Genomic DNA, 16,554 nt, shown 5'->3' with positions numbered 1-16,554 from the left:
GGTTAAAGGAGAGAAGAGAAAGAAACTACATACCATCACACAGCACTGCTCCACCTCAATATCCCTAGAGACAGAGTACTTGGAATGTGGCTGCTCTTAACCACTTAGAGATATTTAGCTGTCTAGAGGTCACGGGGCACACGAGGCATTCCAATGCCAGGGACACTTGGTGAGCTCAGGTCGTGCGTGCAAAGGGTAAGGCACTTTCCTCCTCGGGTGAGGCTCCCCGTGGTGAGCTTCAGAAGCTCATTGCTTACTCTGAGTGCAGTAGAGCCCCGTCCAGCCAGGAGTGCATTTACATTCCCCATCATAGGCACTGCAGAAGGCCCCGTTGTGGCAGTTGCACGTGTGGATGCAGTTCGGGCCCCAGTGGGCAGGTGGACATGCTGAAACCACAAGCATGGAGAGGTCTGTGAGAGTTCTGAGGCCAGCACCAGGCAGAGAGAATTCCATTCACCCTGACACTTTTCCTTACGTGTGAGAGATGGCGGTGGCACATGAGGACTAAGAAAGTGCACTGCTCCGAATTCTCCACTACAACCCAGATAACACTGCTGATCGCAACCATGACTATCACTACTGACACACACATTCATTTACAAATGCAGAGGGAGGTGGGTGGAGCAAAAATCATCTCAAGTTCACAGATTCATTCAATACCTGCTATGTGCCCAACATTGTTCTAAGCACAGGGGAGATTGTGAAGGACAAGACAAAGTCCAATCCACCTTCTGGAAGCTTATATGTTAGTGGAAAAGGCAGACCAACCAACCAACCAACTGCAGAAACAAAGGGGCAAGTGCTATAGAAAAACAATAAGACAGGGTAAGGAGAAAAAGAATGATGGGTGCTACTCGGTTAAAGAAGGCCTCTCTGAGGAGGGGACATTTGAGCAAAGATCAGATGGGGAATGTGATTTGACTCAAAAGAGGCTTAGGTTAAGGCTTTGAAAAATCATTCAACAAGGACATCTGCCTGTTTAAATGCACCCCTTTAATTTTTCAGTGTCTCTGTTTTCACTGTGAAGGACTTTTCTCTTTCCAGGCAGGCTGACAATCAGCAAAGAAGAAATATGAAGATGGCTCCACAGTGGCCACAAGGGAATCAATGAAATCAATGATCCCCAAGAGAAGCAAAGCCTTTTGCCAAATAAATCAGCTTCCTCTGGAGTGTTATGAGGGCAGGCAGCACTACAGTCTCCACTCATAATGGTTCCCATTTTTGTTCCTTCCAGAACATTCCCCCTCCAAATGAGAAAGTGACCAACTTCCAATATAAAGAGTAGTTTAAAAAGGAGCAAAGTATATCAATCATTTTGTGACAATGATATTCGGTTTTTCTAAACACTAACAATAGATGCCTTTCAGTATCCATTCCTCAATCTGTCCATATGTCAACCTGAGGCAGTCAGAGCCCTTGCAACATATGTAAATTTTAACAGACTTTGTTTACTTCTGAATGATGCCCCCCAAATAGAGTAAAACACACACAAGGAATTATATCCAATAACACTTCTTTCACCATACATTTGTAAGATCTATTGGCTCTGCTTCCTTATTCCTCAGAAATGGGGAACAGCCTGAAGTACTCAATTAAAAAGAGATAACACTCAGAAAAAAATCTCCAGGCAAAAATACATTGCTCATCAATTAATATTTGCAGGTTAATTACAACTGTGAAGTCTGAATTAAATGGCCAATAAACCACCACATAAAATCCCTGCACAGTCATTCTTTGATTTCTCTTATGTGCATGATGGGTGGTTTCAATACAAACTGAGTATGTGCCATGAAATTTATAATGAATAGAACCAGATTACCCCAATAAACATGCTATTTCTTGGTCAAAAGTTGAATACTTTTAGAAGTTGCACTGACTCAAAGCACCAAACGAGGACTTAAGGTAAATGTCTTTTCATGACATGGCTAATCTACAAATCATCTGTGTAGTCCCTCATAGGGTCACACCATTTTTGTCTGAAATACAGTGGTGTGGAAAGCACCAGAGTGAAGCCGAGGTGGAATTTGCACAGGAGCTGGTTAGGTGGGCAGTCTGCTCAGGACCCCAATAGGTTTCAGAGGTACCCATCATTTACACTCTATTTCTTCATTTCTCCATAATTAACTCTCCAGATAAACACAAAATGAAGAGACAGATTTCTAAATACACCTATTTGTGTTTTAATTCAATGAATGGTAGATCATTAAAAAGTGAATAGGCAAATTGTTCCATATTTAAGTTCTTCTCAAGACATTATTTGGATTTAAATATAGAACCACTGTGTAGAGCTCTTAGTGGACAAAAAAGGAATTTAAAAATCAGAATGCATCTTATAATTGGTCATATATTCCTTCTTGATTACATAAACACTCATATGTCAATTCTAAAGAATTTGAAAAGAAACAAATAAGAATGGCTGATCAGTTGTTCTCAAACAAGACTTACGTTGAGAGCAGTCACTGCCAATCCAACCCGGGTAACACTGACAGGATCTGTCAATGGGGTTACAGGTTCCGTTGTTGGTGCAGGTACAAATTCCTGCACAATTTTTCCCAAATCTGCCACTGGGACACACTGTGAATAAGCTATAGGTCAGTAACTCACAATCACAACTCATCTCACAGAAACCCAACCTACCAGAACAGGAAAGGACTTTAAAGATCATCAAGCCAGGTGCCCATTCGGTAGGTGCCTCTGCTCAACAGCACCCCTCATCTTGAATGAGCTCATTTCCACAAATACGTGAAGCTAAAGACTCTCATTAAGGCATCACAAACAAGGAGACATCATCATATTTCTAGAAATCTGAGCTCATGGCTTCTTGCTCAGGGAGTCAAAATCCTTCCTCATGTTGATTTTTCACGGGAGGATGTTTCCAATTAAAACTGAGGAGTAGCACACCTCAGAGAATAAAGAGATTTTGCTGGAGTGGCAAGCCAGCTTTTGTAAAGCTCAAAGTCATATTTGCAGAAGCTGCACACACAGCATCCCAGAAGGCATGGATAGTTGATAGCTGAGAACATGTCCTTCAGGAAGTCTGAGGACAGACTCTGAGGGGCTTCTATCTCTCCAAAATGCTGTGTGCCTTACCTTCATTGCAGAGGGCGCCTGTGAAGCCAGGCAAGCAGTCGCAAAGGCCCGTGACATGGTGGCAGGGTCCACTGCTGTGAACACACTGTGGGCAAGTCTGGCTGCAGCGGTGCCCGTAAAAACCAGGGGAGCAGACTGAAAATAGAATGGAAATTGACAGTTATCTTTCTGAGATGCGTTTCTCTTATATTCCACATCAGGATCTCGTTAAAGTTTTGTAGGAAAGGAAAAAAACTTTAAAAAATGATGCTGAGAATTTTCTAAGTATAAAACAGGAGTGACAGAAGGAACAAGAGCACTCTTTAATAATAAGAAGAAGCCTCTGAACTCTGAATTCTTTGAGGGCAAGCAAATGTCTTAGTTCTCTTTACTTTCCCATGTAAGACCCCAATTAGCTCAAGGCTTGGCATAAAGCAGGGGCTCAAAGAATTTTTTTGTTGAAAGAATAGAATGAAGAAAATAAAATTCTAAATACTAATAAGTCCCAAATAAGTACCCTTAAGTAATTTTTTGTTCCTTTATTCTTTAAGAGTCACTACCGGCAATAAATAGAGCTACAGTCAAAATTAGAAGATATTTCCTCCTCAAAATGGTCCAACTTAATGATTGTGATTGACAAGTGAATAAGCAAAATGCTACATACTTAGGTTCTTTCCAAGACATTACTTGATTTAAATACAGGATGACAGTATAGAGTTCTTAATGGGGGGAAAAAAGATAATTTAAAAAATTAAGATAGTCCATCTTATAATTTGTCATATATTCTTTCCTGATTACATTTACTAAAAACTTTAGTTAAATCTTATGGATCATTTCTTTACTCAAAAATCCTACTGCCCAGTGTCAACAGTCCCCATTTTTAACTCTGCAATTCTATTTTCCCCACAGCACTGACTATAAGACTACTGGCAGGATGTGTGATTTGCCTCAAGGTTTGGCTGATGTTGACTTCTGGTAATTGAAGTTAGGCCAATGCCAAATTGCTGAATGAAATATTTACAGGTCAATGGATTTCTGGAACACCATTTGCAAGCTTTAAGGAAGAATCAAGAAACATATCTTGATGATGGTGCCAATGAGGCAGTGAAATCATTACTGAGAAGAAATAGGTAAAGCCCCATCTGTTGGGTTAGTCCTGAAGGTTTGGAAAGAATAAAGTTCTTGCAGAAAGGCTACTGAGGATAGTTCTGCAAAGGACAAGTGACTATCACATTCTACTCTGCCCACACCTAAAACAGAACATCAGTATAAACTGACGGGTGAATGGAGATCATTATTCCGTACATGGTGCCCAGGGAAGGGAGGATGGAAATTACTGCCTAATGAGGTACTTACTTCTCTGACAAGTGGTGCCTCGGAATCCTGGCACACACTCACAGATGCCGTCATCGGGGGAGCACGAAGCCCCATTTTTACAGTAGCAGGGCAGGGAGCAGTTGGGGCCCCAGCGTCCCTCAGCACACACGCTGTCACAGTGGACACCTGAAACAATGCACATGGGGCCAGGCTGAGTGAGGGGCAGTGTGGGGGCTTCTGTGGATGCTGGTTAAAAGACGAGGACTAAGCTCACAGTACTTCAACCAAGCACCATGGGCAGAGATGAGCAGAGATGATAGACGGTTCAAAATCCAGTTATCATCTTGTATATACCAATACACAGTATCATCCCAGCATTAAAATAATGCCCAGTACTATTTTCTGTGGAGTCATGAAGAGGGGATAAAACACTTTTGTTATATTGATTTTTCTTCTTTAGAAGGACAGAGCACAGGGGAAGCCTGAGGGCTCTGTCTGTTGAAGGCAAAATTGATCAAAAATCCTTTAGTTCTCAGTGACCTCCTCCTTCCCTCCATTCTTTGTTTCCACAGACAAATGAACAAAGTGTAAAATAATAAAGCAAAGCACAAAGTGGTTAAATTCTTTTACAAAAGGAAAACCTGCCCCTGGAGTAAATGAACACAATCTTAAAATATTTTGATGACACACTCTACAGAACAGAAGATGCACTAACATGTGCCACCAAATTCCTCTTTAAAAATTTAATCTGACACTGGACAGATATAGGCAGAATATCACCAATTGATAGTATTTATAGCTACTGTCAAAGCTATCAATTATTATAAAACTGTACATAGTTGTTTTGCTCTCATTTTGGAAATAGGGAAACTTTAGAATCAGTCATGAATGAATAAACAATGCCTAAAGGAAACATTTAAAAAAATGTTGCAAAAATAAAAATAAAACCAGGTTTTATTTGAGGTAAATGAAGACTTTTGTGAAATTGTATTTGAAATACAGGGCCTCCTTCTTGTAAGTCAGAATTCTTCACTACTCAAAAAAGCACTCTTTGCATTGAAAAGCAATGAGTTGTAATTAGCAGTGAACTGGCGACTGCTGGCCTCAGACCAAATGAAAACACAGTAAGAACAAGCACGCACACCCTCCAGGATTCCAGGGCACTAACAACCACAAGCACATGGATGCTGGGAAGACCATGTTCTGTATTAGTTTTTACTTCTAAAGTGATTAGAAGAAAAGTCACCACAGCCTTACCCTTACCACAGAAGCAGCCTCAAACTGTAACATGGATGGTATGGTGCTAATTGGTACGCAGCCATTTCTGATGAGCAGTAATTCTCCATTTTTTACTGTTCCTGTTTTTCTCCTTCTGAAAGTCTCTCACGTGGGAAAGGCTGTTAAGTAGGCATGAAAGCATGCAGACTTCATTGTGTCTAGCTTAAACCAACAATAGACTTTTATTCCAGCTTGGATTGCTGGTTGAGGAAACAGGTCTATTTATAATGCTGATTGGGGCTTAAATGGTCCCCACAGAACAAAATATGAAATTTGGGCCTACTATGTTATTTTTTTTTCTTGTGTTCATAAATACATGACCTTTTTTTCTAATCTCTTCTGAAAAACTGAGATGGAATTGCAAACTCTACCCTCCCTAAATGTGTTACACCAGCCGGTCTTATCTGGTATTTTTACTCACACCTCCACTAGGCAGAAAAACCAAACATATTGAGCAGTGACCACTTCAGAAGGAGGCGGCACACCTAAACTTCCTTATGAATTTCAAGAAAGTTTCGACAAGGGTAACCTGCGACAGGCTTCACTCTCAATTCAAATTCAGGTCCTAAGTTCTGACTGTGAACAGCAGCCAAGTTGGGGACACCTGCTTCACAGAGATTCAGACAACCCTGGGCATTTTGGTCTGGAGCCATCCAGGCAGATCCCAGTGAGGATTCTGAAGAAGTGGAAGCTGAGTTAATCTGATAACCATCCTGAAAATTAGTCATGATTGTTGACAATTTTTTGTGGGGTGGGGGTGTCGGGGGAGGGGGTAAGATTTAGCCATTTATGGTGATTCAGTTTATCAGCTATTTGCCAAATCACTACTTCACATTATATTTAATAAATTCAATTACTATGGAATGGAGTACACTTTAGGTCAAAAGTATGTGCTGCTTTCTTTTCATTATAGGTTATGTGATTTATGTATAGCTTAGCCCATTCTCAGAGCATGTTAAGAAAAATGATTACAGGTCAGATTGGCAAATCTGAATAAAGTGACCCTTTATTTTATATCTGATTCCTCTTCCCTTAAGAGGTCTGTCCATCCGGTTAGCATAACCATCAGTCATAATCAACTTTATTGAGGTCATTTTTATATAAGTAATAAGGCCTATGATATAGCAAGGAGATTGCAAAGATAAGCTTGTTTCAAATGATTTACTCATCATTTTATTTTCAGAGAATCATAAGGAATTCTACAGATCATCTATCAGGCTTTCTGTCTCCAATCAATAAGCATATTTTAACAGAACCAAACTTTTCAATAGTTTTTATTTTAAAACTACAAAGAAATCTTTCCTTTGAATGTAAATTAGAAAATTTCTATTACCAACTTCTCTTAAAGATTCAAGCTCTTTTCTTTTACCCTATCATCAGTAAAAATGAGCCGTCATTTTGCAAATATTAATGCCTGTCTATTTGAAGACAAACATCAAGTGCGTCTCACTCAGGGGGCAACTCCAAGGAGAAGTATGAGACTGTCTTTTTTTCCTCTTGCTGCACCCTTTTCCCTTACTGCAGCTCCTCCCCATCAGACCCTCTGTGCCCTCCTGTTATTGTTCCCTCTATCTTATAGTCAGGAAAGGACAAGATAAATTTGTTTTTACTGAGGTGTACCTTCTCTGGAGGCTATTAGTATTTTAAGAGAGCACATATTTTAAGAGCCAAAGAAATAAATATCTAATTGTGGAATTTCAGGCAGTGAGAATCACGGAGGGAGTACTGGGTCAGTGCTTCTTCTCTAAGTTGCACTAGGTGTATGGCTGTTGATGTGACCTCCATGCAAGGACGACTCTGCAGTAAAACTTATTCGCCAGGATAAGAATTCTAAGTTCACTTCAACCATCTTTTTCTGGCTGTGCATTTATGTGTATCTGCATTATTCCTTAATTATTTCTATTGATCTTATCTTATTCTTTGTCAAATTTGCTAGAGTCCTACAAGACATCTTTTTGTTTCCTTGTTTGTCAAAGACAGAAAAATATAACCTAATAAAACATTCATGGGTTCTGGCTGGCTGCTGGCTTGCTGGTGAGAATTTCTCTAAGAAAGGAAATTCCAGGGTGGTAATGGCCCCAGAATAGACTGCTCCAGGCAGAGTTGGGGATCATGATCGGGGAAGGAGGTAGCTTGTGAAGACGGAAAAGGGGTCCAGGCTGAAGGAACAGAGGGTGCAAGGCTCAGAGGCCCAAACACGTATGTGTCCGTCCTTCAGGAACTGCAAGTGTTGGGTACAGCTGAAACTCAGGGGTGGGGAAAGCGGGTGAGGCATCTGGGCAGCCAGGTTGTGGCCACATCAAGAACCAACAAAACCATGCTGTGGAGTGTAAACCTCCTATTGGAGGAATCAAACAAACAATTTTTAAGAAGGAGGGGGCATAACTAAATTTGTGTATTATAAGATGGCAGAAGGTGGTTTGAAGATGGTGAGCCCAGAAGAAAGAAGACCCTCGGGTGGTTTTTTGGGTTCCCCAGGTGAAAAATGATAAAAATGGGTTCCAAGGCTTTAAACTAAATCCATGACGGTTGGGATGCAAGAGAAGACTAATTCTGGAGAGATATAAGAGAAAATGCAGATGAAGGATTCCCCCCATTCCACGCCCCACCCAATGTAATTAATTTATTCTGGCAGCACCATGAGGAAGAGATGGTGCCTGTTTTTGCTCACCACGGTGGCTGGTACATGGACGTTGTTAAACAAATATCTATTGAATGAACCAATAAGCACAATTTTCCTCTTTCTTACATGACATTCAGGACCACTATCTAACTGGATGTAGAAACTATGTCATCTTTTGCTTCCCTGAAGAAGTCTTTCTTCAAACCAGTATGCCCAATATATTCATAGTTTGTGTACCTAAAATAGTGACCCTTCCCAGCTAAGGGGGTGGAAATGACTGCCTTACATATTTTTGAGAATATATACTTTCAGGAACTCAGGTCTGTGTTTTTTTAACATTAGCCCAGATTATAGAGAATAGAAGAATGATGAGACATCTTGAGGAAATTCCTTTGGAATATTTACCAGAGAACAGATAAAACCTCTAATACTAGTTACACCAGAAGAAAACTTCCTAAAATATTTGGAAGGGGAAAATGGGAAAAATGGTAGCTTTAAATTTGTAGCAATCTCTGGTTCAATAGAAGCATTTTTTCCTGATAAATGTTCTAATTCTGATAAGGAGATCTGTGAGGGACTGTTTTTGCCAGCACTGAGGACAAAGAGCTCTTTGATAGCCTTCACAGGTTGCTAGGCAATAGCTGAATGATCGTGATAAACTTCAGCTAAGCAGCTCTAAAGAAATGTTCGTGCATTTCATGCCTGATGCATTATGCTATCGTCCTCAATATGAAATCAGCATTCACTGAGCATTTGTGATTGCATGAATGCAGTAAATAAATCTTCTGGGGTGTCATTACTTCCCCTCTCAGAGATATAACCCAAAATCCTTGTCTTGCTTAATTGTTTATATTCCTATGCCAGTAATGCAATATCTGGGGCGTTAGTGAATGAAGGGAATGATTTCGATTCAATGTCTTGTTCCTGGGCAACAAGATATTAAACATATATAAGAGCAAACAGATATATTTGTTAATAATAATTGGGTCTAGTGATTACATGAGAAAGGAACTATAGTATTCAGTCATAACATTTTTTCTGCTTTTCTAATCCTGTGACCACAAAGCAGCAGCCTAGTGTAGGGAAGTTGTTCTCTGGTGTACCTACCTCTCTTGATAGAGTGTCTGCACTGATAGGATGTAAGCTACTGCATGACAGGAGTTGGCACCACTTTATCTTCGTATTCCCAGCACCCAAGCACTACGGCTGCAGAGTACTTTTAGACGCTCGATGTATTAGTCCATTTTCCATTGCTTATAACAGAATACCTGAAACTGGGTAATCTATAAAGAAACAGAACTTATTTCTTATAGTTTGGAGGCTGGGGAGTTCAAAGTCCAGGGAATACATCTGATAAGGGCCTTCACTGGGTTGGAACTCTGTACAGAGTCCTATAGTGACCACGGTGTCACATGGTGAGAATGCGCTGAGCAAGAGAGAGCTAACCTCCTCACTTTCTCTCCTTTAAAAGCCATCAGAACCAGGCTCATTAGTCCATGAATGGATCAATGCATTCAGCAGGGCAACCCTCATAATCTAACCACTTCTTAAAGGCATCACCTTTCAATTACCATAATAGAATTTCCCAACCTCTTAACACTGTTACAGTGGGGGACAAGTTTCTAATACATGAACTTTTGGGGGATACATTTAACCTATAGCATCTGGCATCCTCTGCACGGTGGTGCATGGGGATTGGGCCTCCAAGTCCTCAGGCAGCCTCCTCCTATGGCTTTTCTGGGCTCAGCCCATGCTTCAGTTCTCCCAGGCTACATTGCATACTAGTAGCTCTACAATTCTGGCATCTCAGTGGTGGTCCCACTCCCATGGCTTCACTAGGCATGGCCTTGGTGGGGATTCTCTGCTGCAACTCCAACCCCACATTTCTACTCAGCATTGCTCTAGTGAAGGCTCTCCATGGTGACTCCACCCCTGTGACAAATCCCTGCCTGGGACCCCAGGCTTTTCTACACATCCTTTGAAATCTGGTGGAGGCTGCCATGCCTCCAGAGCTCTTGCATTCTGTGAGTCTGAAGACATAAAATCATGAGGATGTCACCAAGACTTCTGTTTTATTTCTTCTGAAGCAGTGGGTCCAGCTGCATCTGGAGCCATGTTACTTACAGTTTGGACAGACAAGGAGCACTTTGCCAGGATTCAGGAAGCACAGTCTTACGGCAGCTGTGGGCAACAAGCCAATGGAGGGCACCTCAGGCCACTCCCTCCAAACCATTCTGCCTTCCTACTACTCTGGGCCTGTGATGGCAGGGGAAATCTTGAAAATCTCTGAAATGCCTTCAGGGTCTTCTGTTCTCTTGATGATCCCTTCTCTCTGTACTGATCTCCTTAGCAAATCATTAATGGACACCTTTGGTTTCCTCTCCTGAACACATTTTTTCACCCTTTATGTGGCAAGGCTGAAAGTTTTAAGATTTTTTACACTCTGCTTCCCTTTTAATTGTAAATTCTGCCTAGCTGCCATAATTAACATGAAGTGTTAGAAGTAATCATGAAGCTGCCTGAATTCCTTTCTGCTTAGAAATTTCTTCAGCCAAATTCCCTGGTTCATCACTCTTAAGTTCCACATTCCATAAAGTCCTTGGGCATGGACACAATCCAGCAAAGTTCTTTGCCAGTTCATAACAAGGGTGACCTTTGCTCCAATTTCCAATAAGCTCCTTTTCAATTCCATCTGAGACCTCCTCAGAATAGTCATTACTGTCCATATTTCTATCAGCATTGGTGATCAAATTGAAAAAAATTCTTGATATGTCATATGAATCAGAGATGTTTGCATTTTCAGCCGCAAGACAGAAACACCAGAGAGCACAGCCTGCCTTAGCAGGAAACCAGATAAAAGCAAACAGAATGAACTGCAGGATATCTGGGAGCTTTGAATTTTTCTCCATCTTTTCTTTTGGGAAAATAAGCACCTCCTTCCACCCTCACTTCAAGTGCCCAGCCTTCTGCTTTTGTATGACCCCCTCCCCCAAGACCACACAGACAGACAGATGTACAGATTCATATGTACCTGCAGACACAGTCCACCCCTCAGTACCCAGAAGGGTCAGATAGTGAATCATTTGCATTCATGCCTGATTGGATGGATGCATGCCTGTTAATTAAACTCATTTGACTAAAGTTATTACTCCAACTTAGGTTTGCACTTATATGTCACTGGACAATGGAAGGTAGGTCACCCCTTATTATAACAATTCAGGGATCATTAAACTGCATGAGAGATTCCCCTGGGACAGATCAGTCCCTGAAGTAGCAGTTCACTTACTCAGCTGGTCAAACAGTGTGTTTGGGGAATCTTGGAAAGGAGGGCTGTCCTTGTGGGGAGAGGCTGAAACCACTGAAGGGCTAACTCTGCTTGCTGGAAGAGTGGAGAAGCCAGACTCATCTCATCAACTTGCCTAGAGTGCACCTCCTTCCAATTCTCCCCTTCCTGGCTGGGCTCAGATGAGCACCTCACCTCTCCTTCTATTCTCCTTTCCACACCTTACCATTATGCCATGTCTTGCTAGTCTCTCTCTCTCTCTCAAGACTCCTAGAGGCTGATTTGGTGTTCTCATCTTTTTTTCTGTTTAGCATTTACCCTTTTTTATTCTTGTATAAATGCATCCTTAACCCTTCTTTTCTCTTTTGCCACTGGTTATGAGGCTTCTGTCAAAGAAATTCTCCTCTGGACCCCAACTTCTTCAATAATTAGAGTAACAAGGCATAGCACAGGCCACTCTACAGCCTGGTAACTGTCACTGCCTGGGTCACCATGGCAATTTTGATGACAGATAGGGCCACCAAGTAAGGTTTTGCAGGTTGTACACTATACAAGAGCCCCTGGCTAAGGGACTAAGTCAGGACAGAAATCCAGCTTGCACTGCACATGCCAAGAAATCCAGCTTGTGGCTCCACTTGCACCATGAAGGATTTCCAAGTGTTTTCCAAATTTATAAAAAAATGTGCTTTATGAACTGTCAGGGGCTGTATCCTCATCCTCCTCATCAGCCCTCCAAATTCTCATTTAGTAGATGTGAGGGGGGAACTAGGAATATGCAAGTTAAAAAGTTCTCAGGTGACAGTGATCTTAGCCAGGGTTGGGAACCAGGCTGGAGACTGCATATGTTCCCAGACAGCTGCAATGATATCTTGATTAGCTGTAATGCTCATGAATAGGTGCTCTGGCTAACTGAAGTCAGGGCAGAAAGGAAGAAATAAACATCAGCCTGTTTCTATCATTTCTGGACAACACTTTATAAAGCATATCACTCCACTACTCTGGAAATATACATACACACACACATATATATAACTAATTATATTTCATTGACATCTGGAATTTCAGAATAATCATTTTCAAAAGCCAGTCTCATTTTATAGTGAGGGGGTAGGGGGTGTGCTTGTACGTGTGTGTAGCAGAGGTGCAGGAGAAGGGGCCCAAGACACAGCCTATATCCTGGATGGTATTTCATTCTTCCCCATTTTTCTACTGCAATCTGCCTCTTTTTGATAAAATAGCCTATTGGCTGAAAATGTCAATAAACTAAGGTTTTAAATAACCACATATAATAAAAGTGCATGCCTTTTTTTTTTTTTTTTTGAAAAATGATACATTTCTTTTGAAAATAGTATCTATGATGTCAAATGCAACTTTTGTTTTGGTTCATTTTCATAGTAGTACATTTTAAAGACTCATTCTATGACTAGTTAAAATGGAACTATTCTACTAGAAATAAAAAGTCTCAGTTCCTTTAAGAAAGAAAGACAGTAGACATTAGATGGCAGGGTTGAGTTCTGAGGAGTGGTGATGACCTGCATGCACACACGGTAAGAAGGCAGGCTGACTTCCTCAGCATATCAGATTAGGGCATCACTTCCTCAATTTAGGTGTGTTAATTTCTTTATCAAGAGGGATAAGGCTCTTTTGACTCACCTATGGCTCCAAACCCACCCGATTAGCCTCTCACCACAGTGTCCTCATGGGCTGAGCACTGCTGATGCCTTTGTGCTATCTTGCTGATTTGGCCAGGAGAAGAGCGCAGACCCCAGTGTTAGATTTCACTGATTTCTTCACAAATTCACCACCTGCACTTCACTATCACCTCCTACACTGCCGCCCTCTCCAGCGATACTTAACATTTCACCTAAAGCAATCTCAGCAACAGGGAGGAGAGGAAATAGAATTAAAGTTTAATGATGAAAAATTAAGTCATCCAGTGTTGATAATGAAATGATGTTCTATGGAAATAACGCACAGAATCTACTCTCTCCTTTTAGAACAATCAATTCTTGGTCCAATTGTAGGGTATTTTTCGGAATGTCAGGAACTTTCTTTTCCTCTATGTATGTTTGCTTAGACCGAGGAGTGTGCTCTATGAGTGTGGGGGATGACCTTACAGCAGGCTTAGATACTGACAGATGCTTGCAGACCAACAGCCCCACAGAAGACTCAGAGAGATGGGACACTGGGCCAACTGAGCTGGCCTCAGAGCAATCATGACTTACAGGCCATGAAGCAAAGGAATGGTGGGCAACAGCCACAGAGCAATACCAGGCAGCAAAACTTCTTCCCTTTTGGAGGAGCAGGCCATTACAGATGGACAGAAGATTACAAGATTATGTTGTGTGACAAGGCCACTGCATTCCCACGGGAGCTTGATAGGTCTCAGGCCAGATGGGATCATTTGTCTTACCCCATGACCCAGACTGAGGAATGCAATTCACACATTTTCCGGCTGGCTTCAGGCCAAGTCCTATGTCTTGGTTTCCTCATGTGTACTAGAGAGTGCCTTTCACAGGCTGGTTCCAAATCTTCAAAGCAAGTAGAGACTTGAGCAATGACTGGTGTATTCAGGAACAGCTTATATTCTCTCTATATTTCTAAGACAAAAGTAAGTTTGGTGGAATGTGGCCCAAAACAAGTGATGTGGCCTCTTTGTTAGGGAAGTTTTGAATCTGCCAGAAGGTTAAAAATGCTATTTCCCCACACTGTGGTCATTGAGAAATTAGTACTGCTTACTCCATTTGGGAACATCAAGAACCCTAGTAAAGCCACAAAATCTGGTTTAATCCCTAGTGTAATACAGTTTTAACTCTTGGCCATGGAGAAACAAACAGAAACACGGGAAGGTGGAATTTCATATTGTAAAATCAGAGTTATCTCAGCTTTTGCAATTCAAGAAGGGACTATAGGGCTAGGGAGGCCTTGTGTAGCTCCTATTGACAGAAAATGAAGTCCTTTGCACCAGCCTTGGCCTTTTTCCCAAGGTAGCTTTCAGACACTAGAAATCAAGCATATGACAGTTCATCTAAGTTCACTCCTGTCACAAACCAAAGAAGCACTCAACACATACTAAGGGACTGACAGATACCACTGAAGGGATGGCTGGTGACATCCCATGTCTATGAATCTGAAGACTTACTATTGCTAAATTGGCAAAACTTCCCAAATTAATCTATGGATTTAATCCCTATCAAATTTCTACCTTACTTCTTTGTAGAAATTGACATGTTGATCCTAAAATTCATATGGGAATTTAAAGGACCCAGAATAGCCAGAACACTCCTTAAAAAGAATAAAGTTGGAGGACTCCCACTTTCCTCAATTTTAAAACTTCCTACAAAGCTCCAGTGATCCAAACAGTATGGTACTAGCACAAGGGCAGACATATAGTCCAGTGGAATAGAACAGAGAGTCCAGGAAATAAAAACCACTCACATTTATGGCAATTGATTTTTGACAAGAGTGTTAAGATGGTGCGATAGGGGAAAGAATGATGCTGGTACAACTAGATATCCACACACAAAAGAATGAAGTTGGGCCCCTACCTCCTCCCATACCTGAAAATTAACTCAAAATGATCAAAGACCTACACGGTAAAACTAAAATTACAAAATTCTTAGAAGAAAACATAGGCATGAATCTTTGTGACCTTGGATTAGGTAATAGTTTTTTTAGATTTGACACCAAAAGTACAAGCAAAGAAATTAAAAAATAGTTAAATGGGAGTTCATCAAAATAAAAACTTTTCTGCTACAAAGGACACCATCTAGAAAGAGAAAAATTAACTCAGAGACTGGGAAATATTTGCAGATCTTATATCTGATAAGGAACATATATCTAAAATATATAAAGACCTATCATAATTCAATAATAAAAAAAGAAATAATGCAATTGAAAATGAGCAAAGGATATGAATAGATATTTCTACAAAAAAGATATACAGATGACCAGTAAATGCATGGAAAGATCCTCAACATCACTAGCCATCACAGAAATGCAAAGCACCACAGCGAGAGACCATTTCATACCCACTCAGATGGCTATAATCAAAAAGACAGATAATAGCAAGTGCTGGTGAGGATATGGAAAATTGGAACCCTCATACCTTGCTGGTGGAAATGTAACATGGTCCTGAAGAGCAGTATTTTTGCTCATGATATTCAGGTTTGCTTGGACATTTAATGTTATTTTCCAAGTCTGCACATCATGAGCAAAAACATTCTTCTTCTTCCAGGACCACTGTTAGCTCGATAAACTTCCCGGCTGAAACCATGAAGTCATATAAATGAGGAGAAACCCACCTTATGGTTAGAGAATTAGTACTCCACCATATTATAAAACTTGTCATGACTCGAACATTATTTTAAGAAAGAGAAAGTTTTAAAACTTTTATTTCTAGTAATTAATACTTTATTATTTGCATATTAACTGTATTAACATTAGAATTTAATATTTTTGCCTCCTTAAGGTGACCCTAGTTATAGTCTTAGGGTTTATGTAAATCATTCTTTCCTCAATGCTCAAAATACACCACAGAGTTCTTGTTGACCTCTTCACAGAAATTCACATTTTTCCCATCTTGCTGGCCTGAATTCTGATAGTTGGGCCTCTCAAATCACCATAAAATCAGCCCTGGATTATAGATTAATTATGCCTAACAATAACATTTCGTGGGTAAAAATGTGTCAGTATACTGGAGACTTTAGCATATTTTAATTTTTTCTGAAAAGTTGACCTGTGCATATTTCTCTGAAGTAGCAAGGCATTAAGTTGGTGGGTTCCACTTTCACGTGGCGGCCCCTGGCTCTCACCTGACCATCCGGGGAGGCAGCGGCAATGGCCCGTGGTGGGGTGACAGCCATCCGCGTGGCTGCAGTCACAGCGCTCAGCACAGTGCAGCCCATATGTGCCATCCTGTATGGAAGACAGCATCAATAACAGCAATGAGGGCCTGGGAAAGCCTGGGAGGGAGATCAAAGGG

General features: G+C 41.0%; 1 protein-coding gene across 1 annotated transcript in view; it reads right to left on the bottom strand.

The window, feature by feature from the left end:
• MEGF10 (multiple EGF like domains 10) overlaps positions 1 to 16,554 on the bottom strand; it is a 106,237-nt gene that overhangs the window by 15,175 nt on the left and 74,508 nt on the right. Inside the window, exons 12-16 of the mRNA XM_063088199.1 lie at positions 16,385 to 16,487; positions 4,426 to 4,572; positions 3,091 to 3,225; positions 2,446 to 2,574; positions 258 to 386 (exon numbers count right to left, since the gene is read on the bottom strand). Of these exons, the coding sequence (XP_062944269.1) occupies positions 258 to 386; positions 2,446 to 2,574; positions 3,091 to 3,225; positions 4,426 to 4,572; positions 16,385 to 16,487 (643 nt within the window). The remainder of the gene's footprint in view (positions 1 to 257; positions 387 to 2,445; positions 2,575 to 3,090; positions 3,226 to 4,425; positions 4,573 to 16,384; positions 16,488 to 16,554) is intronic.

Source organism: Cynocephalus volans, chromosome 2 (genome assembly GCF_027409185.1).
Source record: "Cynocephalus volans isolate mCynVol1 chromosome 2, mCynVol1.pri, whole genome shotgun sequence".
Lineage (NCBI taxonomy): Eukaryota > Metazoa > Chordata > Mammalia > Dermoptera > Cynocephalidae > Cynocephalus > Cynocephalus volans.
The sequence above is the reverse complement of the archived record's forward strand: the minus strand, read 5'-3'. Positions and strand labels throughout refer to the sequence as shown.